The sequence below is a fragment of the Strix aluco genome, chromosome 15 (genome assembly GCF_031877795.1).
Source record: "Strix aluco isolate bStrAlu1 chromosome 15, bStrAlu1.hap1, whole genome shotgun sequence".
NCBI lineage: Eukaryota > Metazoa > Chordata > Aves > Strigiformes > Strigidae > Strix > Strix aluco.
In genome coordinates this window covers 19,856,144-19,867,491 of record NC_133945.1, presented here as the reverse complement: position 1 = coordinate 19,867,491, position 11,348 = coordinate 19,856,144, and the positions used below count along the sequence as shown (strand labels likewise).

Sequence of the window (11,348 nt, the reverse complement as noted above, 5' to 3'; positions counted from 1 at the left end):
AGCACATGAAGATACTGCTATTAGGGAATTAAAAATAGAAGTATTATCTTTCTACTTAAAGATTCTGCTAAATAACTATAAATTTCTAATTAGGTAGATGTGAAATCTATGTGACAATATAGTTAGTTTTATTCTTTGGGACTGAAACCTGACACCTAAATGTAATAATAACACCTGTTACTATTGTATGTGCTATGTAATAGTACACCTGTTTCTGTAATCAAGGACAGATGAAAGTAATAATCACCTGGGCATGATTTAGCTTTAATCCTGTGGGTAGTCCTTACTACTCCAGTGAGTATTCACTACTCAACAGGAATGCTCAAATGCTTAAAGATAACTTTTCATTAATTCCAGTTTTTGAGATTTCTGTGGTTTTTTTTAATTGAAGGATTTTGGCATAGCTCACACATTTGCATGAGCTTCACCTGTTTATTACTTTAGCACCTTAAAATATTTTTAAATTCTTCATTCTTGAGACTGCCGGCTGGCTAGAGAAGTACTGCCAGCGTTGTACAGACAGATGAGTGGGTATTGAAAGACTACAGGTCAGATTTTGGAAGAAATTGAGATACATAAAAATCTTCGCAAGTCTGATCCTTGGTACCACCCTGAAAATCACATATATGGGGAAGAGAAAGGCATTCCAGGCTGCTTCATCTGGTAAGACCCTTCCTTTCTTGCTCTGTTTCATAAACCTAGGGCTGCATGGTCCTGTGGTCTTTGAGTGTATGGGCAAGAGAACCTAGTATCACTCTGAATCAATCACCAGTAAGCTCTGTGTGAGCTGGGATTTACCCTGAGGAACTTAATGGCAAAAATTTCATAAGGAAGCAAGTTTGCCTCATATTGCATGAGTGTATATCAGCAAAGGGCAGAAATTTTTTACATGGAAGTTTGTCTCTCAGGTTTTTTTTTATCAGTTCAGTCTTAATGAAAGCGCTGATGAAATCGGAGGTATTTGGCTGTGTGACAAACCTATGAAGGCAGTCAGTAATATTTAATCAGAATGATGAAAATTGTTTTCTTATAAGGGGGCCTAAGTATACAAATTAAGGAAAAGCTCAAGAAATTTTGCCAGCGTTGTGTTTAATTTATACTCACTAAGCTTGTACTAGTATCACCTTCTCACAGTTAGATTAGTAAATACGGGTTTAGATGTCTTCTACTGCAAATAACCAAAGTGACCCACTGTAAAATGGTTTTGTAGTGAAGAACATTAGCATAATGTGTTGACCTCCAACTTACATTTGTTGGACACAAAAGCCTCCTGGAGCCGCCTTTGTGTTGATTTTAGAGTGGATTGGAAGGCTGAAATAAGATATGAAGGAAACCCAGAGGGTGGATTTAAAAGATCCATCTGGGGATCTTTATGAGAACTGAATAGAGATCAGCCTACAGAATGGGATGTATTTTGAGAGAATCTGTTGTAGCAACTTGATAATTTAAATTTCGATCCTGAAAATGAGTGTTTGACTAGCTGTATACCTCTTAGTACTCTGAGAGATTTAAACAAGGTGGAGCTAAAGGTTTCCAGCCATTAGTTTAACACTGCTTTATGTTTGATGAGAAAGAATAAATTATGATCTTACTGTTTGAAATGACCCAGCTCCATAAACTGGTATGACTTGGTGAAGGTACATTCATGAGCAGTACGTTTGTGAGTTATGTATTTAGGAGATCCAGGATCATGCCTCGGGCCTTGAAATAGCAAAAGAAATAAGCCAAGCCCCAAAGCCGTAAGTAGAGGCATTGGGGTATAGGTACGTGCTTTTGAGATGCTTCTGTAAGTGAAATGGGTGCAAACTACAGTTGAACTTGAGAGGACTGTGGCTGTATTTATGTTCTGCACAGATGAAAGAATTCATAGGGAGATTATTCTTGTAAAGTTTTTTAAAAGGAATCATACACGTATTGAAAGCTTGCTTCCTCGTTATCACCTGTGTTATTACTGCTTTTAATTTTCTATCTATACACTTAAACCAACTCCCTGCTCCTGAACCCTAGGGGGTAGCACAGCTGTCTCATCCTCTGACTACTCATATGTGATTGATAAAACTTTACATGTTGAATTAAATCTCAGTGGCATTAATTTATTGTAACTGAAGGTTGAGCAGCACAAAAATGTTTGATCATTACAGAATTAATACCTAATGTATTGAAAAGGACAAGGCAGTGTTCTGACAGGTCTTGATGTTTGGTTATTTTTTTTCAAACTTTCTTGTAAATAGCTGCTGTCAGCCTGGTTTAACAGTAATTCATGCGGTTAGGGATGCCGCGGTGCTCGTCTCATTAGCCGAGCATCAGAGTTCTTGTGAGACTTGGTTTCCTTTGGCAAGAGGAAGGGGAGGAAGCGGGCAGGGATGTCCCAGTACCGCCAAGGGCACCCTCCTGAGCAGCGATTCCCCGCGTGCCGCTCTGTGTCTGTGTGTGTCTTCGCTTATTTGTTCTCCTCCGCACCCAGGAGCGGCAGCCCCCGCCCGTCCTGCCGGGGCCGCGCACCCCTCCCCGGGACAACCCCGGGGGCCGCCGCTCCGCCGAGGACAAAAAGTTGTGACCGCGCCACCGGTCAGTCGGGGAGGTTCCGCCTCGGGGGAGCGCCCGGCCGCCGGCCCTGCCCGCCGCCCCCGGCTGCCTGCGGGGCGGGGGGGGGGCCGCGCCTCCGGGGCTCCGCGGGGTGCCCGGGCGCCGCCGCGCGGCCGCCAGTCCCGGGCGCGGCCGTGCCTGCCGCCGCGGGGAGACCCGCTCCCCCGCCCGGCGCCGCCGGGGGCTCCGCGCCGCCGCCGCTCCGCCGCATTTCGCCGCCCGCCTCCGCCGCCGCTCCCGCGCGGGTGAGTGCGGGCGCTGCCGCCGCCTCCCGCCGCGCAACGGCCCCCCCCGCCGCTCCCCCCCGCGCCCGCCCCGCCGGGCTTGAAGGTCACCTCCGCCCGCTCCGGAGCCACTTTCTCCGCCGGCTGGCGAGCGGCAGCGCCTCCGCCCCCGGGAAGGTCCCTGTCCGGCCGGTGCGGGGCTCCCGCCGGCCGCGGCTGAGCGGGCGCGGAGCGGAGCGGGCAGCCGCGCGCTTGCCCACCTCCATCCACCCCCCCCCCGCCCCATCCTTCCCCGCCGCGGCGGAGGCGGCCCCCGGGGTCTCGCCGCTGCCCGCGGAGGTCGCGGGCGGGCCGGGCGCCCCGCTGCCGGATCGCGGCGAGCCCGGGGGGAGCCGGGCGGCGGCGGGGGGCGCGGCATGCGGCGGTGAGGGCGGCGGCGCTGCCCGCGGGGAAGGGGCGGCGGCGGCGGCGGGGAGCCGCGTCCCGCTGCGACTTGCCCGGCGGGGCCGCTCGCTCCGGACGGGAGAGGTGCCGCCACCCTTCGCCTCCGCTCGCCTCTTTATGGTGAGTTTCGGCCGCGGCCTCGGGGGGGGGTTGGGGGCAGCGGGGCCGCTCGGCGCGGGGCGTCCCGGCAGGTGCGCGGCGGCGGGGGGAGCCCGGTCCCGCTGCCGGTCCCGCTCCGCCCCAGCCGGCCTCCCCCCGGGAAGGAGGCGAGCCCGCCGCCGCCGCCGGTCGCCACGGCCGGAAAGTTTCCGCGGAGGGTCGGAGCGACCGCGGGGAGGCGGGGCGGGGGCTGTCGGGGACCAGGGGCTGCGGTGGGAGCCGGGGTGCGGAGGCGCGGCGCGGGCTCAGGGTGCCGGAGCGCCCGTCTCCGCGCTGCGGGGCCCCGGGTGCGCCCCGCGGGGGGCCGGCACCGCTCCGGCCTCGCTTCCCTCGCGGAACAACGCGGACGGTGCTGTGGGGCCAACGCTGGGACGGGGGGGGACTCCCAGAGAATGGGGAAGAACGAGGAAAATGGCCAGTCGGGTTTCAGATGAGTTACTGATTAGAAGAGAGCTGGGGAACTACTTGCCTGTAAGTCATCAATATTTACTCGTTTTAGAGGCGATTCATCGTATCATTTTCTCCTGTACGCTTCTGTCAGGGAGAAAAGTATCAGCGTTGCCTGTATAGGCGTTCACTACAGGTGAGGCAGCACTATATACGTTGAGAATGTATAGGCGGTCCGGGCAGAGGTGCCGCTCTTCAGCAGGGGTTTGCAGCCTGAGAGCCACACGCATCCTGCGACTCCCAAGTCTGTCATGTGGCTGTTGGACATTGTGCTGCCAACTTAGCGTGGTTCACGCAGATGGTGAAACCAATGTGGTCTGAAGTTTGACTCTGGAGTGATTCACATCAGCGAAGTGTGAAAGCTCTTGTCCAAATCTGCAGCTTTTGTTTATCTCCTCTCTGAATTGCAAATGTGGCGTGGTATGTTAGATTCTTCGGTAGTTCAGTGATGACTGTTTTTTCACTTCAAATAAAATTCAGCTTATTCAAGACGAATTGGATCATAAAATACAACAGACGCTGAAGATGGTGTCCCAGCAATGTCAAGTCCTTTGCTTCACTTCTCACTCTAGACCTGATGATACTTAAAGGAAAGATGCCGTATGTTCCATTTGTCATTTAGAAACGTGAAGACTATTGTACTTATGGGCTATAAAAGTACAAGCAAGATTTGGTTGCTCTGTGGTAGAGATTGATGGTTGTGGATGTATTACAGTCTAAAATGGAGTTAGTCCTCATAATCAAATAATTACTTTTTAGAGACCAAATAGTCACAGCTGCTTGAGAAAATATATGTTGGGAAGAGTGACAGGGGGCCGCGTGTGTGTGAATTTTCAGTGTGTATCTTAAGCATTTAGTTTTTAGGAAGGTATTTGGTGTCACATGTTCTAGTTACCAGGATTATAGTAGTGATTTAGAGTAACTCCAACTATGGTACTTATTTATTTTTAGTTTCTTTTACTTGAATGATTTGGAGTTACTGAGTTTTTGGGAAACTACGTAGCATTTCTGATTACAGTGCAGATCTACTACGTACCCTATGTAGGCTTTAAAGGCTTGGCTGCCCAAGTTTCATTTACAATTTATTCTTCTGGTAAATACATTAGACAGGATTTGACATTTCCTGAAACGAAGTCTGTGTTTATAGTGTCAAGACTGTATTTCTTTTTTCTATTAGTACTTAACTGAGTATCAGTAATATAGCTGACAAACGTAATGAATAAAATTCACAGTACGCTGATGATTTTTATAGTTCTTGTAATTGAAGTGCTTGGTGTCCTTGACGTGATGAGGATGCTTTTCTGGTTTTCATGAAAGGGTATCCTTAAATAACAGAAATACTGGCAGGAGTCAAATGTCGAGGAAGAGACTGTTAATTCTTGGATGCATAATATGATACATTTCCAGTATAGAATATGAGTACACGTAGGATTACAAGGTCCAGTTCCCAGCATTGTGAATTATTATATAGTGATGCCTACACACTCTATGCATATGTAATCCCTTACTAACATGCCCTGCTGACTTGCTGCAAAGGCGGGAGGACGTTATGTCCTCAGGCCGTGGCTGCCAGCAGTGGTGGGTTTTGAAGTTTCTCCTTACTTCCCAGGCTGCAGTCCTGCAGAAAGCCCCTTTGAAGTTAAACATGGAATAGTGAGGCCAAAGGGGACTCAGCCACTGATGTAGTCAGTCTTTCTGCCCCGGGCAGGATCAGCTCATACCTGTGTCATCTCTGATGGATGTTTGTGTACTTATTCTATTCCTCTTCTCCTCTTACTTTTCTTTCTGATTTTGCTATTTTTTGCTTCATCTCATTTTTTTCTTCTTAGCATATGCTCTTACTTAATTATTTTCTGAAGAATCTTACCTCGTTCTCTCCAAAATGTCTCTTCCTCTGGTATGCCCAGTCGGTCTCTCTTTCAGTATTTTTTATCTACTGCTTCTCTGCCAGCCCTACATATGTGCTGGCTTTACCAGGTTTTTGCCTAGTTTTTAGGAGGGATTTAATGGAAATCGTATCCTTGGTTTCACTTCGTGCAGACAGGTAAGCTTTGTTTAAGACCGAAAGAGCTGTTCACTACTCACTTGCACTGGGGGAAGTTGGAAATACATGACTGAAGAGACCAATGGCTGAGTTAAATAACTCACCGTTGCTAGTTTATTGTGCTGTACCTTTGAAATGGCATTATCTGTTTTTTTAAAATCTCATCATAAGCATTATATATTGTAAAGACAAAACTCCTAGTGCTGGCCACAAGAAGAAATGTTATTTACAGTTGTGGAAGGCATGGGTATGTAAAGCATATAGTTGTCTGAAAGGTGTATTAGTCAGAAATAGATGAACCTTCTATAATTAAGATTAATATATAATACTACGGCTTGAGAGAAATATAGTACCTGAAAAATGTTTTCCTTTTAACTGTGTTTATTTTGTGCCTCTGTTGGAACTCTCTCTACTGATTCCTTGGATCTTGACTCCTTCCCATTTCATGTGGGAGACTGGCGATGCTGTTGTCTCATGCAGCATGTAAATGAAACTGAACAGTTAGGAAACAAGTGAATGGACAGGGCTTAAAAGAGTAGAAAACAGAGTGTTAGGCTGCCTGACTGTTTCTGGTCTCGATTGTGAAATGTTTTACATCTGTGGCAGAACTTCTGTTGACTTGATGGTGCAGGATTTGAGCTGTAGTATTTCCTGAGAGCAGAAAGCTCCTATCTCTGAGGATCTTTTCCCAAGTCATTAATGCAAAGTCTTATTTTTTATTGTTGCTCTTTGTTTTTAATTCTTTGCTTAGTTGCACTTTTTAATGGGTAGTTTAATTATTTTAATTAAATAATTGAATTCTCCACTGCCCACAATTATTTTGCAGTGCAGATGTCCTCCTTCTTGAAAGTATGCTATCTCTGAAACTTTGTTGTATATTCTTGAATATATTACTAGTAGGTAAAGTTTTTTTATCCCCTATTCTGAATGTAAACAGGGAACTGTTTATGAAGTTCTCTATCAGTATTTATTACAGTTTCCCTTCTAAACTGTATTATTTTGCTAAAATTTAATATGCCAGAAATTACAACTTACTGCAAGTAAGTTAATTTTTTGAAGTTATTTTTTTCTGTGTCCTTTAAGTTGATGCACTGAAAAATGAATGTAAACTGAAAGGAAATCTTACCTGACACAGGAGAACACTTTTGGGATGCTGAGATTTACAGTGGTATATAACAGCAGTACTGAAACATGGGTAACATTCTGAGAAGCACAAAGAAGCAGTCGTGTTTGATTCACAGTATAGATTACAATTAGGTACTAAGCAACATCGAATGCCAAAAATATGCTTTTCGTACTTTGAAATACTATTTTTTGCCGTGTACATGTAGTTTAATGCTTCTACTCTTCTGCTCCAGATTTTGTACTTTGTAGAGAACCCACCGAGAAGTAAAAATATTTACAAGAGGAGTTTTTAATGAATGTTCTGAAATTCAAGAGAGTTTCTGAGGTGTGGTATGAGCTATTAACTATCTGGCTTTTTGCAAGGGGAAGGAAACTGTTAGGTATTTTGCAAGTATGTATCTTTCAGAAATTTAAAAGTAGTTTGAAGTATCTCTAACGTAAGGCATGTGCACACATCTAAAGCTCTGTGACAGTTTTCTCAAAGCCAGTTAAAAAAGCCCAAACGTTTTGCAACTTTGGATGCAGTTCTAAAATCCTGTGTTTCCAAACAGCAAGATGTTATTGCAGCTAATACCCTGAAAGGAACAAGGTAAACGTACAGCTCTAGATTGACAGATGCCTTAGTACCTGCCTATGCAATTCAGCGCCCTAAAATTAAGATAACTGCCTGGACTGGGAAACACTATGCCACAAACTGGGAGTGTCTGTCAGTGGGAGACTGGCTGCAGTCAATCAGGGAGATTTTGTAAAAATGATCGAGCAAACTCATATCCATTAAAATAATTGCCTCTCTGCTTCAGATGGAAAGGCATAAGGGAATATTGTTACAGCAGGTTGAGCTGAAAGTCTTGTATTGTGTTAAAGGGCAAACATGCAGAACTAAATCACTTTTAAGATAAATGGCAACATGATGACTGTAGGGCCAGATGCAGCTGTTTGTGACCAGCATTACAAACACTGTAAAAATATACAGATTTTCTCAGTTTGCAACACACTTGGTTTCAATCCTCCAGCATACAACCCCTGACCAAGACAGTTTAGGGTACAGAAGGAAGAGGTTATGATTCCAAAAAAAGGAATTACAAGGAAACAGTCTAGAACATGTTTCAAGCCATTGCTGTTTTTTAACCTTCTCATTGCTAAACAAATGGTAGCGAGAGCAGGAGTTAGTGAATCTCAGCTTTCTGCTGTTTTGTAGCTCATTGACCTTGAGTCTGTCACAGTGCTAGTTGTGATTCAAACTTTTCCTTTACTTTTGGAAATTTATTAATCACTTTTCCATTGTATTTTTTAGAATCTAATAAAGTGTGAATACATGCTGACATGCTTTTCTTGATGAGGACACTCATAGGATCTTGCTCCTCTGATTGCTGGTTCCAGAGGTTTTCTAGGGATTTTACTGTCTTTGAGTTCAGGCTCTGTATTAGATGTGAGCAAATATTGTGTGATCAGAACAATAAAAAGCTGAAAACACATATTTTTTCTCCCGAGACATTCAGGAAACTCAAATTTGATGTAGAAAATTTCAACTCTAAGTGCGTATTGTTTTCAAGGTGTGAGTATGTGAAAATGTGGGTAGGAAATCTGGGAGAAGGTTTAAATGAGAAAGTGCTACTATTTCAGATCAAAGTATTCTGATAGTTAAAGCAGTTGTAGAGAAGGTGGATGAACACTTGCATACAGGTGGAAGAAAATGCAGTCATATTGGACAGTTGTGTTTAAAATAACAGGACAGAAGTTCTGCTTTATTGAAATCAACACCATCATCACATGAGATAAAACTAGTAAGTGTATATGTACTGCCCTGGTGGGAAAGCCCAGCGCAGTTGCAGTTGGTTTCCTTGAACCTAGGTTGCTCTGTATTCTTTCTTTTGGGTGTGTTATGGCTTTTTTATCTTTCAAATATCTGTAGCTTACACATGAGAAAACACAAGCAGAAAAAAACTTGCATATGTAACACTCTTGTCTTACAAAAACTGACAATCTGTTGTGGAGTTTCTTATTTCAGTAGCTAAATGAGTGTTAAGCCTTTGAGAATCTCAAACATATCCAGAGCCCTGGATTTCAAAATAAAATGTTGTGTAATTGTCTTGTTGTCTTGAAAAAACAACAAAAAAATCTTTTAGGTGTCTGTCCATTACATAAAAATAGTTGTCTTTCACAAAAGTAGTTTGGCTGATGAACAGGCCAAAACTATCCTCTGGATAGCCAGTTCCTGAGTTTCTGCTTTTAGCTTTTAAATTTGTTGTTTTGTTAAATTGATCTTAGATGTTTGATTTTTTTTCCACCATATGTTGTAGAGGATTGACATTTTATAGTTTGGGGAGAGAGAAATTAGACAACGTCGAATAACAGAGGAAAAAGCTTGATAGTCTTTGTCAGAGCCCGTATTGATACCTTTGTCTGCCCTGGCAAAAACCCCACTTTTTTCACAACTAACAAATTTTTGTAAATTAAGGATTATCCAATATTATACAGGTATTTTGTTGAGAAGATGAATTTGGTAGTAAATGAAGATCCTGTCAACAGTCCCTATATGAAAATGTAGAATACTAACCACTGGTTTTAGGATAAACTTCCTAAATTCTTCATATTTGTGTGATTTTGTACCACTTTGCCTTGGGATGCAACATAGTCTATGCAGTCCTTGATCACAGAGTTTACAGTCTTGCTTCTGTGTTGGGAAAAGATCATGAAGCATCACTGTCAAGCCATGCTACTGGGTGGTCGTCTCTGATCCGTGTCACAGGAAATAGTTTGATGAAATATTATCTTCTGTTACAATGAAACTCTACAGTGAAGCTCTAGGATTTAAAAAAAAAAAAAATCTCACTCTGCTGCAGGCAGTTCACTGTGTATGTGAGTAGTTGCTTAAATGTCCTTTCCTCCAACATCAAAGATGAGCTACCTAAAATGTCATCTACCACATGGTGATATCCATTTTAAGACTGTGACAATATAAATGCTAAGGAAGTCCCAGACTGCAGTTTGAATTGAGCCACATAGAGTGACCCAGCAGGAAGATTAATGGATCGAGATATCCTCCTGATCTTTCTGTGATATTAGACCCCTTTTCTCACTCCTTAATTTAGGACACTTTCCAAACGGCTCCTTCACTTTATGATGACCTCTTCTCCGTTGCCATCGTGATAATATGTTCGTCTGCAGCTGCCTCCACAGGAGACCGGTTGGGTTTCCCCTGGTCATTACAAGTATTGAACTCTTGCCAAATACCAAAATTGTCCATATTGCATGTTTTGCACACTTGCTTCATTGTGAATGTCCTCAATTAAAAACAGATTATTTCATCATTATTGTTTTCCAATCCCTGATACTGACCCATGAGTTTTTGATTTACGTCTTTGTTTTGTTGTTTCTATTTTACAGTGTTGCTTTCATTTTGATTCAGCACTGGATCTCTGGCTGTAACTGATTATTAAGGACCTTATGCTACTGTGATAAAAATCGACCATGAAGGCCGGTTGTCAGATGGAGCAGGTTAGGGGCTTGCTTCACAGCCTAACGCACAGAGTGCTCAGGCGTGCGATGCACACACCGAGCCTTCTGCGCAGCTTCTTTGATACTGAAGCCATCTTTTACTCCTCCCACTGTCAAATGCCTTCAGATTGGTTGGCTTTGGTGCTGATATGATCTTTCATCCTCACCCTGGGAACTGTCATATCCAATAAACCACCTGATTAATCAGTACTTCTTGGGACATACTGGTTCAAATGGGCAGAATGATGCAGTCAAGTAGTTTGGCCTCTTTAGTCATTTTGAGCATAGTTTTGTTTTCGGCAGTTGCCATTTTGCTGCAGCAAAGTATGTTATCAGCTTTGGTGATAACACTTCTTGTTTTCCTTTTAATGTAGTTAGCCTGAAGTTTTCCTATTTCCACAGTTTTCAGTCCTTGTGGCTGTATTTTTGCCTTTGAATCTACTCAAACTTCTGTTTCATTGTAGCCAGAGAACTACCTTTCTTAAGATATGTATGTTTGTTAGAACCTGAGTGGATTTTAAAAAGGACTTGAGTGTTGCTTGAAATCTCATTATGTACAAACTTGTCTATCTAGGAACCTAAATATTTTCTTATACTCTAAATATGAAGGTGCTTTTTTTGCTGTGATGTATCATAATAAACTTCTGGTACTGTGATATAAAGAGATTTGCAGGATTGAGGGGTCTCTTGGAGACGGCTGAAACGGATAATGAGGTCATGATACCATCTCTGAGTACTAGGTAAAAACCCCATCTTCAATGAGAAGAAGTAATTTAAAACAATTTTAAAACACAAGTGATTGAAGTGATCAAATTCAGGAA

The 11,348-nt window shown here is 43.6% G+C and overlaps 1 protein-coding gene across 1 annotated transcript in view; it reads left to right on the top strand.

The window, feature by feature from the left end:
• Positions 1-2,979: 2,979 nt before the first annotated feature.
• LOC141930165 (RNA binding protein fox-1 homolog 1) overlaps positions 2,980-11,348 on the top strand; it is a 920,114-nt gene continuing 911,745 nt past the window's right edge. The window contains exon 1 of the mRNA XM_074840613.1: positions 2,980-3,374. Coding sequence (XP_074696714.1) covers positions 3,372-3,374 — 3 coding nt within the window. The 5' untranslated portion in view covers positions 2,980-3,371. The remainder of the gene's footprint in view (positions 3,375-11,348) is intronic.